At 39.0% G+C, this 21,122-nt stretch overlaps 1 protein-coding gene across 9 annotated transcripts in view; it reads left to right on the top strand.

Moving 5' to 3' along the window:
• The window catches only part of LOC135210060 (phosphatidylinositol 3,4,5-trisphosphate 3-phosphatase and dual-specificity protein phosphatase PTEN-like), an 81,551-nt gene that overhangs the window by 19,405 nt on the left and 41,024 nt on the right, over positions 1-21,122 (top strand). For 3 of the 9 annotated variants that reach the window (XR_010313444.1, XR_010313443.1, XR_010313446.1), the window contains one exon: positions 12,577-12,737. The exons of 5 other annotated variants lie outside the window; for them this stretch is intronic. Coding sequence is in view for 1 of the 4 variants with exons in the window: in XM_064242853.1 (XP_064098923.1) it covers positions 12,164-12,205 (42 nt within the window). In the remaining 3 variants the exon portion in view is untranslated. Of the gene's footprint in view, positions 1-12,163; positions 12,206-12,576; positions 12,738-21,122 lie in introns of all 9 variants that reach the window. One more of the 9 variants, XM_064242853.1, reaches the window with a different exon arrangement.

Consider the following 21,122-nt stretch of genomic DNA (forward strand, 5'->3'; position numbering starts at 1 on the left):
CCAATGCAGTACTACCAGCTGACTGCCGTTTATTTTTTTTTCTTTTGGAAGAGGAACTGATGAGGAGTCTGGGATGATTTTATGCACAAAAGACCTAATTTCATATACTAATGGTTTTGGGATGGAATAAATATATTTTATCCACCTTACATGTAAGGTGGCAGATATTTGAGGCTGTTAAACATATTGAGCAGTAGCTTAAGTTGCCATGGAAAAGTTCGTAAAAAAAAAAAAAAAAAAACTTTCCAAGCATTGAGACTACTGTACATGTGTATGATTAGTATTTGATTGGAATTAAAATACAAGGTAGTATGGTTTTAGTCTTGATGGCGGGGAATTAGTAAGATTTAATAAAAAAAAAAACATATATAGTATACATACATTGTATGGAATGAGAACTAACATATATTTCTTTCATACAAATATAATTTGTCTGTTTTATGTTAAAATGCCTCAAGTTTTTATTCGTTTGCTATTATTCAAGTGATGATTTTATGTACTAGAAAAATGCTACATATTCCAAATTGTTTATTAACACTTCCCTTTCTAAGATAATCCACCATAAAGAAAAGTTAGCTGCAAATAATGGTACCTTAATATTTTTCTGGTTGGGTTGACTGGTTTAAATGTTGGTGTTGCTATCTTAAAGTTTTATGTGGATTATTTAATGTATTGGCAGTACTAACAAAATGTCACTCACTTTTTTTTTTCAACCATCTGGCTCATTAGTTTGCCGTACAGATTTTACATGATCTGGAAATGGTGGTAGATGTGGGTACTGCTTCATCCTTAAATATGATGCAATCCTGGTGTGGTGGACATGCTTGAGATCAAAGTGGGTGAGCAGTTTCTCTGCTTTTGTCTTATGGCCATAATTAATTTTCCCCTTGAGCAGTTGCAAATTCTTTCTTTTCTAACCTTATGCATTTTTCTTACCATGGAGAAGGACCTTTGAAATGTTTTCCCCTCTAATGAAAAATATTTATCTCTTAATGTTGTAAAGAAGAAGGCATCTCATAAACGGCCAGTTTCTAAGCTATTTGCTGAAGTATGACATTTGAATAGGTTATGCAATAAATGCTGTGATTTATCCAAGTATTATTTTAGTTATTTACTAAATTTTATGAGTAAAGTGGGTAGCAGGTGGGGGCATGCAGTCCTTTTATCATTTTTAAAGACATTTTGATTACTAATTTCAAGAAATGTGGGTCATCCCTTTAAAGTATTTATAAACAAAATATCATTGCTGCAGTATGTAGTGTTGTATTGTTTTGGGACTGCTGAATTTTTGGGAAATACCAATGAGTTGCATTTCACAGACCATCTCAGGAACACACGTATTTGGGATTTTAGCTAAAGGTCTAAGGATACACTTTATACTTAGCTGCTTTTCACAGCCATCATTTGGGCACCCTGTAACACCTTAGTGTGTATGTTGGGTTTCGTGTTTTTTCTTAAGTACTTAGTCTTGATTATATTTTGTTGAAAGTACCTAATGAAAATAATTGTTATATAGTATTCTATTTTTCATATGGTCAGAGCAACTTATTATTTGCTAGTGAATGCAGATGTAGGTTATACTTTGTCTCAGCAGAGGACATGTTGAAAGATCATAATAGTAAGTGCTGTGTGTATGTAAAGAATATGTATTGAAGGAAACTGTATGCATACTTAATTTTTATTCAATATAACTGATTCATTATTTTGTTCATGCCACTTACCTGACAGATATATATAGCTGTATTTTCTGAAGTCCGACAGAATTTCAAAACTCGCGGCACACGCAGTGGGCGGCCAGGTGGTAGTACCCATTCCCGCCGCTGGGAGGCGGATATCAGGAACCATTCCCATTTTCTATTCATATTTTTTCTGTCGCCGGTCGGTAAACAACTGTTTACAGACCTCCGCTCAGGATTTTTTGGATTTGACTCGCTTTTAAGTATCTGATTGGTTTTTTGGTATTGAATTGGATTGTTGGATTGGCATGCGCGATAGTGGACCGTTTTTTTACTTTGGATTGGCTTTTCTGTAAACGTGATGTCTGGATCAAGTGCTGTGAGTTTCAGAGTGTGTGTGAGGACTGATTGTAAGGTGAGGCTACCGAAAGCATCGGTAGACCCCCACACAGTATGTATGAGTTGTAGGGGGCATAATTGTTTGGTGGATAATCGGTGCAATGAATGTGAGAGATTGACCGATGATGATTGGAGAGTATATGAGTCCTATCGCCTTAAATTGGAACGCGATAGGATCAGGAGGTCTTCCTCCAGGAGTGGTTCTACCAAAGGTAAGGCTAATAATTCTCCTGTATTAACACCTGTAGAGTTTGCATCTCCTAAACCTGTGTTGCCTTCGGGCTCTGATTCTGTGTCGGGAGAAGCTAATGCTCTCTCTCTTATTTTGGAGTCTCTACGCACTCTGGAGACCAAAGTGAAAGCCTTGGAAACTGGCTCTGTTCAAGTGTGTGATCGTGCCCCTAGTGTTGTGGAGGGGGCGTCAGATCGGCCCCATAATGCCTCTAGGCCTAGACCTCTATCGGACTCCCAAGACTCAGGGAGAGGGTATGTCGAAAGCCGCAAGAGGGTTACGGGGGCTCCCCACCGATCTGGCGTCCCTTCGGCAGGCCTTGTTGCAAAGTCCCAGGCTGCCAAGGAGCGCGCACGAGCGCGCGTCCTGAAGGATTGCTTTTCGTCCTCCGAAGCGTCCTCCCCGCGCAAGGGGTGGAGCGCTCGGAGAGACTCTCGTCCTCTGAAAAGGACGTTTCGTGTTGAGGACGCTTCACGTCCTGTATCGCTGCTTTCGTCGGAGGATGCGTATGACGCTTTTCCGCCTCAGAAAAGGGGTAAGATCTCCTCCGATGAGGCACGTGGGTTGCGTGCACAGGCGCGTCTCCCTGAGAAGCAGGTAGCGGTACCTGTGAGAAGGAAGGAGGGTCCCCTCGCCCCCTGTCTTCTCGCAGGATCAGTCCTGCTCCACTCTTGTTCGTTCCTTCCTCTCCAACGAAGAAACCATTCTTTTGTCCCACTTCAGGACCAGCCTATCGACGCTTATGGCTCAGAGGACTCGCCCAGCAGCAGTCGAGCCTAAGCGGAGGAAGGACCTTAGACTGCCCGTCAAGAGGACGAAGCAGTCTCCTTCTCCCTCTCCTACTTCGTCTCGTTCGCCGATCGCGTCTCCTTCGGCGATTCGCCGATCTCGTTCGTCCTCTAGGAAGACGTTGCGTCAGGACGCTTTTGAAGAGGACGCTTATCAGGACGCTCGGCAGGACGCTTGGCAGGACGCTCGGCAGGACGTTCGACAGGACGCTCGACAGGACGCTCGACAGGACGCTCGGCAGGACGCTTGGCAGGACGCTCGGCAGGACGTTCAGCAGGACGCTCTTCAGGACGCTTTTGGGGACTCCGACCAAGAAGAAGTCGTACCCCAAGACGCTGGTTTGCGCGCACAGGCACGTATTCTGGTTAACATGTCTTCCCTTTCGTGTAAGAAACGTAAGGAACGCTTCTATGGCAAGTGAGGCTGCCGTCAGGACGCTCTACCTACTTCGAGTGGTAAGCGCCACAAAGAAGACAGCCTAAGTAAGGCTTCATCCAGTAAGAATAGGGGGCCTTTGATTAAGACAAGACCCGACATTCGTACGCCCTCTCCGGAGAGGCGGTCTCTTCTTCCGATTAGAGAAGAAGGAGAGCTTGAGTAGTTCGGCTGACTCGGTGAAGAGGAACCTTCTGCTGCCCCTTCAATCTCAGATTATAAAGTTCTCGTGCGGCTGTTGCGTTCGTCCTTCGAGGACAAGTTTCAGCCTGCAGCTCCCAAGTCTCCTCCTTCGCAGTTTTCATCCTCTAAGACTGGTAAGACTCCGGAGTTTGTTGAGATGAAAACTTCGCTCTCCACTAAACGGGCGTTCAAGAAACTCCAAGATTGGATGGTACGAAGGAGAGATCAAGGCAAGACGACTTTCGCATTGCCTCCAGCTAGACTCAGCGGAAAAGGGGGTATTTGGTATAAGACCAAAGAAGAAGTGGGGATTCGAATCCCTTCTTCAGCACAAGGAGATTTCTCCAGCTTGGTGGATTCTCAGAGGAGGTCTCTTTTATCCACTGCTAAAGTGACCTGGACCTCTACGGAGACGGACCATCATTTGAAGGGGTCTGCTCCGGACTCTTGAAGTTTTCAACTTCCTTGACTGGTGCTTGGGAGTTCTGGATCTGCAAGCGAGAAGCCCAGAATCTCTCAGTCTGGGGGAGCTGTCCAGCGTGTTAGCATGCATGGACAAAGCCGTCAGGGATGGTTCGAAGGAGATCGTCTCTCATTTTGGAACGGCTTATTGAAGAAGAGAGCTTTGCTGTGCAATTTCACGGCTCTTCAGTTACTCCAGCTCAGAAAGCGGATTTGCTTTTTTCTCCTCTTTCGAACCATCTCTTCAGACTTTGGTAAAGGACCTGACTAGCAGTTTGCAAGAGAAGGCAACGCAGGACCTCTTAGCCCAGTCTTCAAGACGTTCGGCAGTACCTTCAACTTCTTCAGCTTTTGTTCGACCGCCGAAGAAGGTTAAGCCCTTTCGTGGGGCTCCCCCCTCGAGAGCAGCTCCTCGAGGGAGAGGTTTTTCACGAGGAAGAGCTTCCTTTAAATCAAAGCCTTCCAAGTGAGAAGCATGTCCTTCAGACACCAGTCGGAGCCAGACTGAAGTTTTTTTGCGGGGAGGCGTGGAGAGAGAGAGACACGGACTCTTGGTCCCTCAAGATCGTGGAGCAGGGGTACAAGATCCCCTTTTTAGATCTTCCTCCTCTTTCTACGACTCCCAGAGACCTTTCTCCATCCTATCAGGGAGAGAAGAAGCAAGTGTTATTCGATCTTCTTCAACAATGATCGAGAAAAGAGCGGTGGAACAAGTCGCGGACCTGGGGTCTCCAGGTTTTTACAACAGGATTTTCCTAGTACCGAAGCAGTCGTCAGGTTGGCGTCCAGGTTCTAGATGTAAGCAGGCTCAATCTTTTCGTGGAAAAGACCAAATTCACGATGGAGACGCCTCATTCTGTTCTGGGAGCCTTGAGACCGGCGGGCGACTGGATGGTGTCCTTAGACTTGCAGGACGCGTACTTTCACATCCCGATCCACCCTCTTTCAAGAAAGTATCTAAGGTTTGTCTTAGACAAAAAAGTGTGGCAGTTCAGAGCTATGTGTTTCGGCCTGACCACTGCTCCAATGGTGTTCACCGTAGTCATGAAGAATGTGGCGAGGTGGCTACACTCTTCGGGGATAAGAGTTTTCCCTGTACCTCGACGACTGGCTGATCAGAGCGTCGTCGAGAGAAAAGTGTCTGAAGGACTTGCAGTTCACTTTAGCCCTAGCAAAGTCCCTGGGACTTCTTGTCAACCTCGAAAAGTCGCATCTGACCCCGACACAGTCCATCGTGTCTTGGGGATTCAGATGGATTCAGTGGCTTTTCGAGCGTTTCCGTCCCAGGAACGTCAGCGGCTAGGATTAGAAAAGATCTCGGCCTTCTTAGGGAAAGAGACTTGCTCGGCGAGGGAATGGATGAGTCTGCTGGGAACCATTTCCTCGCTAGAAAGGTTTTGTTTCCTTGGGAAGACTGCACCTCAGGCCTCTCCAGTTTTCCTTGCGGATGGATGGACAGGCCAAGGACGATCTCAATGCCATATTGAGAATATCTCTTCCAATAAAGAACCATCTAAGATGGTGGTTCGACCCACAGAAGCTACAGGAGGGCGTGTCCCTAAGTCTTTCTGAGCCCCGACCTAGTGTTGTTCTCCGACGCTTCCATCACGGGCTGGGGAGCAAACACTAGGAGGGAAGGAAGTGTCAGGCTCCTGGGGAGGGGAAACAGGTAGCCTGGCACATAAATGTCAAAGAGCTTGCAGCAATCTTTCTGTCTCTGCAGTTCTTCGAAAGGAGTTTGAAGAACAAGATTGTTCAGGTAAACTCAGACAATACCACAGCACTCGCTTATTTGAAGAATCAGGGAGGAACACACTCCAGAACTTTGGTTTTTCCTGGCGAGGGAGATTCTGCTGTGGGCGAAGAGAAGAAAGGTGACGATCCTGACGAGGTTCATTGCAGGAGTGCAAAACGTCAGGGCCGATCTTCTCAGTTGTCGGGAACAAATCCTACCGACGGAATGGACCTTAAACAAAGACGTGTGTCGAGACCTTTGGAGGTTGTGGGGACGTCCTCTGGTCGACTTATTCGCGACGTCAAGGACCAAGAGACTTCCTCTATTGCTCCCGGTCCTGGATCCAGAAGCGATCGCTGTGGACGCGTTGCTTTGGAATTGGACGGGTCTAGATCTGTACGCCTTCCCACCATTCAAGATTTTGGGGGAAGTCATGAGGAAGTTTGCGGCCTCAGAAGGGACAAGGTTGACCCTGATCGCTCCGATGTGGCCAGCGAGAGAATGGTTCACAGAGGTCATGTCTTTCCTTGTAGACTTTCCAAGGACATTGCCCTGGAGGAAAGATCTACTCAAACAGCCTCACTCGAAAGGTTTCACCAAAACCTCTCCGCTCGAGTCTGACTGCGTTCAGACTATCGAAAAGTTGGCCAGAGCGAGAGGTTTTTTCGAAAGCAGCTGCGAGAGCAATCGCAAATGCAAGACGTGCTTCTACAAGAGCTGTTTACCAATCGAAGTGGGCTTCCTTCAGGGCATGGTGTAAAAAGGAGGGAGTTTCCTCTTCCTCGACCTCTGTGAACCAGATAGCTGATTTTCTGCTCTTTCTCAGGAATGTGCAGAAATTAGCGGTCCCTACCATCAAGGGATATAAGAGCATGTTGTCAGCGGTTTTTAGGCACAGAGGCCTTGACCTTTCTGACAACAAAGACATTCATGATCTTTTAAAATCTTTCGAGACTTCGAAGATTCCTCAAAATAAATGAGACCTCCTTCATGGAACCTTGACGTGGTTCTTAAGTTCTTAATGTCAAGTCCTTTCGAACCTCTTCAGGCAGCGTCTCTTCGAAACTTGACAAGGAAGGCTCTTTTCCTAACTTCTCTGGCGACGGCTAAGAGAGTTAGTGAAATACAAGCTTTTAGTAAGTTAGTGGGATTCAAAGGAGACAATGCTGTCTGCTCTTTGAACCCAACTTTCTTGGCGAAGAATGAAAATCCTTCGAATCCTTGGCCGAAAACTTTCGAGATCAAGGGTATGTCAAGTCTGGTGGGCCAAGAACCGAGAGAGGGCCCTGTGCCCGGTCAGGGCTCTCAAGTTCTATGTACATAGAACAAAAGAGGTAAGAGGTCCCTCAGGTAATCTCTGGTGCTCTGTGAAGAGACCAGAGTTACCTTTATCTAAGAATGCTGTTGCTTTCTTTCTGAGGGACGTCATTAAGGAGGCTCATTCATCTTTCCAGAAGACTGATTTGAGCCTCTTACGAGTGAAAGCTCACGAAGTTCGAGCTGTCGCTACCTCTCTTGCCTTCCAAAAGAATATGTCAATCAAGGACATTCTTGATTGCACCTTTTGGAGGAGTAACTCCGTCTTCGCCTCACATTACCTAAGGGATGTGAGAACGATTTATGACGACTGTAATTCACTGGGGCCATGACGTTTCTGCGGACACAGTCTTGGGGTCCGGAAGTAGCTCTTTCCCTATCCCTTAGTTAGGTTTAGGTTAGTTTTATTGTTGTGTTTTTAGGTTGTGGTGAGTCTTATGTGAAGATCTCCCATCCTTTAGTTAGTTTTAAGGGTTTTTTTGGATAGTTGGTCAGGTGGTGGTCAGTTGCTTCGTTGCCCTCATATGTATGGCTCGATGGTCTGGTCACGTTGAGGTCTCGTACCCGTTGACAGATCATCCAGAGCGCACCAGCACTACAGGTCTCCACCTGGCTGGCAACTCTGATTTAAGCAAAAGCAGCCTTAAGTGACAGTAATCACAGAGTCTACTTTGCTAACAGGTGAGGAACCAAGATGTATATCATCTACTTAATTTAAGTTTCCTAAAAAATCCTATTCTGTCTCTTCCCACCATCCGAAGGTGGGATTCAGCTATATATATATCTGTCAGGTAAGTGGCATGAACAAAATGTTATTGTTATTATACAATTAAGTTTGTTCATACTTACCTGGCAGATATATATAAATTGCCCGCCCTCCTCCCCTCAGGAGACAGGGGCATTAATAAAATATGAATAGAAAATGGGAATGGTTCCTGATATCCGCCTCCCAGCGGCGGGAATGGGTACTACCACCTGGCCGCCCACTGCGTGTGCCGCGAGTTTTGAAATTCTGTCGGACTTCAGAAAATACAGCTATATATATATCTGCCAGGTAAGTATGAACAAACTTAATTGTATAATAACAATAACATGTTTCATGAAGTGGTTATGTTCCTGTTGAATGATAAAAGTTTTTTTAAAATAAAGCAGAAAAATATGTGTAATACTCTAAACTCTAGGATTAATAAAATTGCAAATTAGGGCAGATATAAAATTTTTGGTTGTGGCCTTGCTGTCCTTGGTAAGTTTATTTTTCATATTATTTTAGTAATACCTTTGTTAGAAGTTGTGTATACAGCTAGCTGCTGTAGGTGTTGTAATATTTGCTCTTATATTTCCATAATGTTGAAGTGAAGGCTGTATAGAGCATTGGTTGATGTATGTACTAGGAAGTCAATGTGGTAGAAAAAGTTTGGTAAAAAACAACACGCTATCAGGCTAGATTTCCACTGCAATAATCACCTTGTGGTAGCCTGACTGAGGCAACCATAAATGGATGAAATTTAGCAGTACATATGTGAGTGAGACAGGCTTGGAGTGGATGTTGGCTGGTAGTATGTCTGACCATTTTGATAATGTATGCCATTGTTTGCAGTCTTTGTTTGCTCTTCACTGAATGTGCAATGCATAGTAGTGCTTGTCTTCCTTGGACTTGTTCACATCTTTGTTTACGTCACTTGTTATCGCTTGGTATCTTGTGCATCCGTTATCATTGTGCCATGAATGTTAATCATGTCTCTTGCGTACTGTATTTCTTATTTATAAAAACAGAATTAACTTCCTTAACCAGGTGAAATTAGTTTCTTATCTTCTGTGTTAAATGGGATTCTCGTGCAAACATTTGCATCCTATGTTTCAAATGTACAATATCTTACACCTTTAGTCAGCATCACCATTTGTTGCCATCAAATATCTTGAGCATTGATACATAAAGTATTGTGATAGCCTAAAGTGCAAGAATGTTTACAGGTAGTCAAGACACCTGAGGTACAAGCTATCCCAAAGGGAGTATAGTGTAGGGGATGAACTTACTCTTGATCTAGTTTCTGCTAGGTCTCGATACAATTCACAGACTAGAACAAACAAGTAAATCTTGATCCAGCAGTCTGTTCTTTGTTTGGGGTGATAACTTACAATATTTTAGTAATCCTCAGCCCCAATGACACAAAATTTTTATTAATGATTATTCACCTGACTACTATCAGGGACGTTTGAGTTCGTTACTTTCTTGAAATCACTTAACATTATTTTTTACATACCTTTTGCTAGTTGTCTCTCAAACTTTCCACTGTAGGAAATTAAATTTAGACATTTATCCTTCAGAATTACCATTTTCATAATTACCCTTGAAGAAGAATATCATGACACTTGATACACTTAGTGAACATAGTAATTGAACTGTCAGAACTTAGTTGTGGCTACTAGGAAGGACTTAGAAATCAGTGACTTGAACTTGAAATATACAGAAAATATACTCTTTATAATTGCATACATAGGTATTTCACAATAGGCAAGTATGAAGTGATCATAGAATAGTATGACTTCTTTGTAATGTAATTCTTAATGTACATTGATTGACTGACTAGCAGTCATGTTGTAGGTAAAATACAATTACTTTGTAATACGTAGTAGTAGTAACAGCACTTTTAGCTTCAAATTTACCATGAATACATGTGAATGTGATAAATAATGAAATAAATAAAGTTAAAGCCAGGAAACTTTAAAACTAGTGGAAGACATGGGCATGGTTAAAAATTTCCATCGTGATCTTCCTTGTCTGATGGGTAAATTGGTCGAAGACTGACGTCATTTCCTCAGTCAAAAGGGAGATTGCAGTTTCCTGGATTGACTGTACCTGGAATGGGTGATGTGCTGTCACCTAGATTGGGTATGAGGTGTCCTGAGTCCCTTTTGTTGCGTGAAGAAGAGGAGAAAGACAAGCGACTGTTCCTAGATGTAATTGGAAGTGTGGAGGTTATCCAATTATTAGGCATACTAATACTTTATAATAATAACCCTAAGACAACAGAAATCTTTGTGTTCTTGGAAACTTGATGTACCAGCTACATGCTGATGAAAAGAAGACTGTAAGAAGAATAGAGAAGATTCCATATAAAATAGTTGCTGTGGAAATGGCTACAATTTTCAACTACTGCCCTCAGAGGAGGTCTCCTCCTTAATAATAATAATAAAAATATGTAATACTAATGTACAGTACAGTATCCATATATTGAAATAACATTAGCCTAGTAGGACAACCAGAATATTATATACGTAATTCTGAAATTAGAAAAAGGCGAAGAGCTCATAAGCATTGAGAAGGGGATCCTGTAGAATTTGGGAAAGGGAAGTTGCATATTCTGTTAGCAGTGACTCGCTTATTGTTTGATTGTATGGTGACAGTTGTGTGCTTTAATTTTTTTCATTTTACATTAAAAGGTATCTTATTATTTATGTGGTCATAAAGTGCAGATTTTTTTTTTTAGAAATTTCTTTAGTAGGTTATATTTTTTATGTTTGTCAAAACTGGCAGAAACAAAGATGAGCAAACAAAATGAGTAACAAATGAGAGCTAACTGTGATTTGAACTTTTTTCAGCAAGTATACGTATTTACCCCCGAAGTATATTTACCCCCGAAATCTTTAGATAGTTTTGAACTCTGGTGAAAAAACCATTGTTATTCTCTCTTGTGGAAAAGTGGGTGAAGGGACATGGTTAGCAGCCATGTCCCAAAATACTACTTGCTGAGAACCCTTCAATATTTGCATCCTGTTTCCATTTGTAAAGATGGAGTTATTATTCAAGGAACATGGGTCTCGGTTATTTGGAAGATTTCTGTCCTTGGTTTTCAATTCCAGTATTATTGACTACATGTTGATCCTGAAACAGCTTTCTTAAGGTATATGTAAATGTGATTACATACTTTGTTATATTCTGAGAACTTTGTGGTAGTGATGAAATCAAATATTTATGTGTGAATTCTTTACTATCCAGTAAATCTTACCCAGTTATCAGTGCTGCAGTTTATCACCAGTAAGGATTCACTGTGTGCTCTCTTATTTCATTGATATTTACATGGTAACAGACAACAAGATAAATTCAGAAGATAGCTTCCGAAAAATTATTAAATGGCCAAGGGTTCAAAACAGTTATCGAAATTCCAAAGGTTTTCTGATAGGATTTTTATTTGAATAGGAAAAATATAAAAGAAACTGCCATGTTTTGTAGGATACTATGTTTTGCTGTAACATTTATTTATTTGAATGTTGCGACAATGCAGCAATGTGGTATAATATGAGTATGTAGGAGTTTGGAATGCATACAGATGTGGTTTAGGAGAGAAGAATTGTTTAGGTAAAAATAATTCTGGTATCATGGAATGATTCGGGTTTAGATTTTCAGCTTGAAGTATCAGTGTCTAATGTCTTAGTAAGTTGGTGATGTACTCAGATACAGCACTACTTACTGATCACTGAGAGTAACAAAGCAATTGCCAAGGAAGTTGTTTATATTTGTTCTGTAAATTATTGAATGGGTATTGGGTAATAAACACTGTTCTTGTTATTGTATTTTAAAGGATTAAAAACACTTATTCTACTGATTTCATGTGAAACTATGCAGCTGAGAGTTCATTATTTTTTATAATATTGTAGAGAAATAATTGTTCGTTTGAAGAAAAAAGTAGGCTCTTTGATAGTGCATTTTCACATGCTTTCACAAATTGATGATAATTTATGTCATTGCAGTATATATTTTATTTGCACGATTGAAAGAGCTGTTGCCCAGATGAGATGCCTTTTTCTTTTTGTTCTTTTATCTGTTACAAAAGAGAAATAGCAGGACTGCCGTCACATCTGTAGTCTCGTTAAGAGTGCAGATAGTTCCTTTCACCTGGTTGCAAAATACACTGATAAATTTTTTTGCCCCTTTAGGCTCAAAGGGTATTCGAAGCAGCTACAGTTTGCAGCACCTCAGTAAATATTATTTATTTATATAACATTTTGAGCACTAAGTTTAAGCTCTTAGCTCAGAGAAAGCTTCACAGATTTTGTAGTGATTTTTGTACATTGTCAGTCAGCCATGGTTCCTTAAATGGAATTTGATGTTGAAAATTAGTGGATTTGGTGAAGTTTAGTATTAAGAAGTCCATTTTTCAAGTTGATAGTCATTTTCTTATTATGATTTAAAGAGCCATATCTGACTGAAGTGTTATGGAACCTGTGGGCTCGTTTACAAGCTGTTTTTTAACACACTTACACATGCAAAGTTAAAAGGAGGAGTGATTCACCAAATGTTGTGGACAGTGCTTGCTTGAATTAAGCGACCAATAACCCCCCGCCCTCAGATGGCCACTGTCCAGAGCGCTACGTGGGTCGCTATCGGCTCATGTCGGACTGTTCGGCTGCCCATCCGAATCATTACACGATGCCGGAGGGCCCCACATGACCCTAGCCCCCCACCTCCACACAACCTGCTTCCCCATGACACACACATGAAGTACATCCCGTACGTTTTCTCTCACAGTTTTTTTACCCTTCATGCACAATAGCATTCCAGTTATGATGACTGTGTTAGAAACCATTTGCTTTGACATTCCTTAGATGTCGGTGCCATAGCTTCTTTTTTTACATATGTAGCATATTAGAGCAGTCCTGTCCTGCCATTTGAAAAGTCAGTCCAGAGCACAAAGTATAAATATTGTCTTGAATCCAAGTGAAAACAAGGCTATGGTTTTGATTGTTGATATGCCTCATTTTGCTTCTATCTGCTGTTATTTTGACTTGTTTAAACACAATATGGCACCTTATTAGCACAATAGTATGTGTAGTAGTGAGGCACTTATGTATACCTGGTTAATTATTAGTTGTCATTTATCTTGCATTTTTCTTGCTTTGAAAATTGGGTTGATTAATGATTTCATTTTACTGTATTTGATTCTGTTCCTTATCAGTTTTGACAGACTGTTAAATCATGGTACAGATAGACTGTCTAATTCCAGAACTTGCAATTTGATATCCCCAAGTGAAAAATGTTACTCTGTATCATTTGTGTATTAAGTCATTACAATTGCTTTAAAATTAACAACAGTGCAGAATGTTTTTTTCTTCCTGTATTTAGATTAACACACTGCGAACTAATTATATACTAATTATATACATTAGCAGTGTAACAGAGCCAAACAGAGCCAAAATATTTATGCAGTATGTATGCTGCTTGTATTGACTACAGAGTAAAATTTTCACGATGAGTATATGTTCACAATGGGTTTGGTCTTATTTTTCTTGGAATGTAGGGGGTTATGAGGATTGAAATTTTAGAAGTGCCGATTTGATTGTGACATTGAAAGTTCATTAACCCTAATAGTAGGTCAAAGGTGTGGGTTGAATTTCACTGATTCACAGAATGTTCCTTCAAGGCCAGTTCATTTGCTGACTTTTAGTAAACTGAGCCATGTTAGACTTCAATGTATGCTGCTTAGTGCTAAAATAATTTTTGTTTTGTATGATTGGAGATCCTCAAAAGGAAATTATTATTTTGTGTATTGGTAAACAATACTTCTTCATGCTATATCTTTCCAGTGGGTGGTGTCATACTGCCTGCAGTGTGCCTATTATGGTTCACTGTGGACTGTACCAAAGGTTCTTTTCTTTACAGCATTCTTACCGTGCAATTCCATTACATTCAAATTTTTACCTTTCATCTTATCCTTTTGTTATCTTGCCATACAGTTTTTTTGTTTTTGTTTTGCTAGTTCCACTAATCATTATAGTCAAAATTCAAGGACGATCCTACGAAGAACTTGAATTATTGTTAAACAAAAAGAATCCTTGTAGGAATATGGTAAATTGTTAGGCAGTACTAAAGGTTCTTTGCAGAAACACTTTTGACCAGTAGCTGTTTGGTTTTCTTTCATTTACTTCTCATCCATTCTGTTTAATCTCGTCTTGTCCTGTTAACAACTTTTTTTTTCCAATCCCATTGAGAGTAGAAATGAGATACAGGCTTGATGAAACTTTTTATTTGATGCAACTGTTTTTAAATAATGGTGGTACTAATAGCATATTATCTTTATGATAATCAGTCAAGGTGAATAACCAAGAGAAGCACTGCTGTGAATTGGTATAAACTTGATATGATTGTGAAAAATCAGACATGGTTTTAATTCAAGTACTCCGTCTTCATGCAGTGTACTGTAGGCATTACTTAAGGTTTTTTGCAGCATGCCTTCGGCCCCTAGCTGCAACCCCTTTCGTTCCTTGTACTGTACCTCCTTTCATATTCTCTTTCTTACATCTAGTTTCCACCTTCTCCTGACAATTGATTCATAGTGTAACTGCTTTGAGGTTTTCATCCTGTTACACCTTTCAAACCTTTTACTGTCAATTTATGTTTCGGCACCGAATGACCTCATTGGTCCCAGTGCTTGGCCTTTGGCCTAAATTCTGTAGTCAATTCAATTACCTAAATTTGATGCATTTGAAGTTAAAGAATACTACATTTCAATGTGTATGTAGTGTTTACTTAGCATATGAAGTGAATTGTGCCATGTGAAAAACAGAGATAAATCTACAATGAATTCCTTCTTTAGTCTTGTTGTGAGAGACAAACCAGGTGTCTACATGGGAATTAATTCTGTAGTGTTAGATGACTATGGAACTTTAATATTCTTTTTTTTTTTTTTTTTTTTTGTAATCAATACAGCTCATTTATTATGAAGAGCATCAGTCCTGTTTAATGAGGCATCTCATTTTAGTTGTTTTTAATTAATGTGCGCCATAGATATAGTATTAAAGTTTGCAATTTTATTTTCTGGTATATAGCTAAAGTTCAAACCTTTGAGATGTCGGTAGTATGCGGTCAGACTTTTAGGGCTTGTTGTTGCAATTTTTCCTTGGGTTTATGTTTAGATTTCTTAACCAGCATGGCGAGATCTTTTTGAGATGACAGATTGGGGTTTTTCCAACTTTGAGCCAACTTCGTGAAATAGTTTATATGAAGGGGAATGGTTTTATTAGGAAGAGTTTTAAGTGATGTGTTTTTAAATGTTATTTTACCTCATTTTATGTGTTTTGCATTGATCATTAGGTAATGTGGATTACTCACATTTTGTTGGGGTGTGGAGCTTCAAGTAGGATCAAGGATATACGACACTGTTTCTGTTTTGTTATAGATGCCATGAAAGAAACATTATACTACATGTATTAGATGCAAAGTACGATTTTCTGGTCACTTTCCAGTATTTGGTATATTCTGGAATTTTGGATTTGTGTAGTGCTCCCTGCCCAACTTTTATTGGAAAAATGAATTAAATTTTATTGGAAAAGTAGAATTTCAGAAGCATGTTGTGGAACAAAAATCAAATATATAATTTTGCTAAAATTAATCAGGTGCTCATTTGAGACTGCTTGTGCATGAGAAGTCTGTGCTTGAGTATTTTTGACAATAGCTTGTTTTTGATGATTTAGGATTTTGGAGAGCAGATTCATTAGCCATTTTCTGGTAAATCTTGAGAACTTTTTGCCTTAAATGGTTATGTTAGTATAGAAATGATTCTCTTTTGTTGTGGGGCATAACTATAATGTGTTTACTTTTCTAAGATTGCTTTGGTGGGGCCAAGTAGAAAAGGCAGAGTTGTCATATCTACGGGTATGTAAGTCCCATTAAATGCTTCTTGCAGATATAATCCTTCTTAGGAGGATTCGCTTTAGACCTTGGGAGTCGAGGGAAGTGGTTTGCTTCTTCCCTGTTCACTTTTTTTTTTTTAATTTTCATTCCAGATTCCATTTAGCTATTCCTTCTTTCTCTTTCTATAATTATAGATGCGCTGAATGGCCTGTTGGCGCCTGTGTTTGGAATTGAAGCATAAATTCATAAGTCAATCGATCTATTATGCCCTTAGAAAAGACTTTCTGTTTTCTTTATTGAAACACTGGAGATTCCACTATATTTCCCGCCTCTTTTGCTTCTTAAGTCTATGAATAGTCATTTCTGACACTTTTGTTGCTTCAGATGTTCTCTGGATAGCCTTCGAAATATCAGTTACAGGACCTTCATGATGTTTTTGTAAAATGAAGTATTTCAGGAAATTATAGACTATTTCCTTGGCCTCAGGTGGTGGGTGAAGACGTTTACGGGGGCTGGACTCTCCATAATTATCACAGTGGCTGATCGAGAGCGAGTATCCTTTAATGATATTGACCATGACCTTTTAAATCCTCTTAAAAATCATAGGTCCCCTATACTCAGATCTGGCATCACTGGGGAAAAATATGCCATATCTGCATTTTCATTAATGAAACAGGTTTTAACAAAGAATATACGAAATAAGATATATTCAAAATATCTGATGCAAACAAAGAACCACATTTCAAGAAATGAAAACTATTTCAGTAGACTCCATGAAGCTAATATGATTACCATATCATGAAAATTGGCAACGTATGATATCGGTACAAGCCACACCACAGTGATCTTAATAGGAAAGTAAACGCACTATAATATTTGTCTTGTATACTTTTGTTAACTTAAAATGAAAGTACAGAACACACTGTTAAAGAAAAGAAAATCTTGGTTTTATCAGCTGTAGGAGCAAGTTGAAACTGATGTATCATAATTTTTGTTAATGAATGGTGTCCAGTTGGCCCAAGAACTTAGAATATTGCAAGTTAAAACATGAGGTTAAAGTAATTTTTGTTAGAGCTACAGGTCTTATAATACTCTTTTGGTATTCTCAGGGTGGATAGTAGTAGATATGAGTTGGTGACTTTTTAAAGAGGATTTGTTCTGGATGTAACGTTAAGTTATGAGTGTATTGCTTCCCTAAGTTTTTGCTCTGAAAAAGTGAAGTTTTAATGTGTTTTGTCAGCATTAACCCTCAAGTCCCATCAGAAAATTTAGTGGTACTATTGAAAAACATGCAATAAGTAAATTTTTTTTTTATAACATTCCTGAATTATGGGAACAAATGCCTGTATTCATATATTTCGACTTTATGAAGTATGTTATGTTACTTACCCTACCGTATATTACTTGCCAAACCACCTGTCAAAATGTTTCTGCATATCAGTAATCTTAGTAAAGCAGGCACTATTTTAGAGGAAGGATAGACAACGCTGGAAGAACAGGTAGACAGGTTGCGAAATGATGATTAGTTCCACTTAAATACAGGTAAATAAAAAATGCACAGTGATATGTATAAACCATTGAATTGATATATTAGTCTCCAATGTTTCAAATAAACTTTGTTTACTGCACTGCATTTAGCTCTTTTGAATGGATGTTTATTATATTACTTGGATTCAGTTCTGTGAATTGCTATTGTGACTATTATAATAATATACTTTTATATGGAAGCATTTATTGCAAATCTGTTGGGGTTGTTGATCTTTCAATGCCATGATTGACCTAATTCTTAGGATGCTTTTTTTTTTATGCATGTGTTTTACTGTCAAAGCTTTTTCATTAATTTCCTTTGGATGTAAGGTAAACCATGTGAATTTTTGTATTGTTATTCTTCCTAAAGCTGGGTATCATTTTGCATATAAAGGTTATGTTTGACATTTTGTATTAATGTTGCATGATAATTTTTCTCTCTTGCAAAGTTTAATGGAGATGTTCATATGACAAGCAGAGTAACTTGGGCAAATTAATCACAGTGCTGAAACGTTTTCTGCCATTACTTTGGGGATAAGGTATTGGAAATCATGATATTCAAATATGTGATCTAGAGGTATAGCTACCACTTACGTATTCTTGTGGACAGAAAGTAGATGATATTACTGACTTTTATGCTTAAAAGGAAACTGAAAGGAGAATGTGGGTCTGATACACAACAGCTGTTATTGGTGGATTTAAACATGTAGGATTATTGTGCAGTTGTTGAAAAAATCAATTTTAGTACTCATGCATTCAAGAATGTTCTGGGTAAATTTTAAATGTGATTCCTTCAGACTTATATTGTATTTAACACAAGACAATTTTATGAGATTATTCTTATTGTTATTCTGTATTTGATGATGATGGCAATGTCATCATCTAACTTTCGAGTTGAAAATAACATACCGGTAAATACCATACAATTTAAGGTTAGATATGCTTATATAGTTATCAACATGATATATGTTTGTTAACCACAACCCTATTAATCAAAAGTTGCCTTATTTCCATGCAACAAAATCCCTTTTGCACCTATTTGTACAGTTCAAGATTGAGAGGCCCCTTCTACTACACATGCACAGATGCAAATATACATTTACTTCACTCATTCTTCAGTTTGGCTCGAGAGATTTAATATTGTTAACCTTGTGCTTTTGTATTTTTCATCATCGTTTGAAGGCTTACATCAGTTTTCCCCTGTATGTGGTGAGATATAGGAAATTAGGTCTCTTCAGTCTCTCATGGTCTTCCTGCTTGAACTCCATCCCCCCTCATTTTGGGACCACCTTGACGTGGTGAGGGGGCTCTCGAACCTCAGGAATCTCTTCCCAGGTTCGAACCCAAGAGTCCCATATGACATTATATATTTTCGAGTAACTTATGTGGACTTTTCCATTTTTTGCCAAAATTTTTGAAAGCAAATAAATGAGAAAACATATCATGGCTTAACGTGTTTAAAGTAAATCCGAAGCTAAATAGTGAGAACTGTGGTAGATCCATCATCTACCCGACAATGTTCGGACCTGTTTTTCAGGCGGAACTATTCTGTGGAGCTGGACCACGGATTCCAGGGGGCCTGGTTCTAGGAATAGAACTCTCGGCATTCTATCCAGTTTGCCCATAATGTGATTAGGATGGGGAAATTGTATTAACATAATACTCTTAGTCCTAGCAAGCGGGTTCTGCTTACACTTGGGCCATACTAATCATGTTATGCCATCCCCTTTTGGGGTAGGGTAAGGGATGCGGACATTTGGGAGTCCTTTCTCACTTGTGCCTTTGGCAGAAGATTTAACTTCGCGAAGGGCCAATGATATCTTTTCAAGAATTTTTTTTTTTTTTTTTTTTTTTTTTTTTTTTAGGAACACCCTGTTCCAAGTAAAGCAGCAGAGCCGAAAACCAAACCTATAGTGCATAAATAAAAAGAAACAAACAAAAATAAATTGGTAAACTCCAACATCGTAACAATGGAACCATATATGATGAACAATAATTCTGAATTAGAGACAAATAATCCTCCCAGCAATACAGAAAAATATAAAAATCATAATAGACAAGCAACATACATAAACAATGACCAAAGAGAAACAAAAATTACCGACTTAATCCCACATTGGTACATTTTGATGACCTCTTTGGACCAGGACAATTGGTCAAGATTTCTAGTCCTCCAAAGCTGACAACAAAATCTCAGCAGCGATGCTAGAAAACAAATTACTTAACATATATCCAACACAAGACATGGAATGCAGACACATCAAAGGACAATGAATGGCTTATCCAAGTAACCAATAAAAAGCAGTCCACTGCCTTTTAAGTATAACAGAAATAAATAATATAAAGGTAATAATTACAAGCCACGAAACATTGAATTATGTACAGGGTACAGTCATCCTACCCAATAGCGAGCAGGAGCTTCCTTCAAACACTATTGCTAGACTCCCTAAAATTGAGATATAACAATATCCACGATTTAGAAATATACTCTATTTCAAGTAGGAAAGATAAAAGTAAAAATATCAACATTGCCAAAATAAAATTTACAGGCCAAGACTTGCCATTTAAAATAAAAATTCTTGGACAAAATAGAGAAGTTTCGTCCTTTGTTCCTAAACCATTACAATGTACACAGTGCTCAAGGTATGGACACACATACAAAAGATGCCGTAATAAGGCTATATGTGCAGTCTGTGCATCAGATGACCATACCACTAATTGGAACTGTAATCAATCAAAATGTATTAATTGTGGACTAGCCCATCACGCAAAATCTAAGGAGTGTCCATTTTACCAATATAACACAGAACTTCAGTTGTTAATAAATAGTACAGGAATGTCAGTCATGGAAGCCAGACTTGAGCTAAAAGTAAGAGGCGTTAACAATCCATCCAAAACCCCCACCAACCTTTTCAAATGTGACTAAAAAATCAAGACATCAAACAGCACAATGACAAACAAGATAGTATAAACATGGAACTGGATTTCATACCAATAATACTGAAACAACCCAATAAAAGTGATATTACAACAACCAATACCACCACTAACATAGATGATTCAGTTATCCATGGAAAAGAACTTCCAATAGAAGAATTAAATAATGATGATAATCGAACTGGCAAAAAGAAAAGAATTCTAGAAAGAACCCACCTAAGGGCAAAAAAAGTAAATATTGAAAATTACAATCAATCCAGAGAGACTCCAAATACACCAGGAGAACATTTTAAAAAAGATATTAAACTAACCTCATCACAAGTGGAAATACACAATTACCCTCAATCTCAATCAAACAGCCAACATCTGGACAGTAAAGAGCACTCTTTACAATTCCATCAAATAATACTAATGAAAATCATACCATTAAACCAAACCAAAATATAACTATCACCCCCAACCATCCACAAGACCGAAATATCCCATTAACAACAACAAAACAAATAACCCCTCAAACAACAGTCCTTATCACTACAGAAAAGGAACAATAGAATTACAAAACCAGAAATTTCTAAAGCTAGACCAAAAACTTCTGAACCAATAATTAACAGTTACCAAAACATGCTCATCTTGTGGTTGTAATGAATGCTTTGTAAGTACATATAACCAACTAACTACCAAGACAGAGGACACAGTACGAAATTGCATTGACAATTTTACCAAATTAAGGAGTTGCCCCCTTTAACACACCAACATGAGAACGAATTATGTTCTGAATCCTTAAAATACAAAAAGGAAATT

This window comes from Macrobrachium nipponense, chromosome 39 (genome assembly GCF_015104395.2).
Source record: "Macrobrachium nipponense isolate FS-2020 chromosome 39, ASM1510439v2, whole genome shotgun sequence".
NCBI lineage: Eukaryota > Metazoa > Arthropoda > Malacostraca > Decapoda > Palaemonidae > Macrobrachium > Macrobrachium nipponense.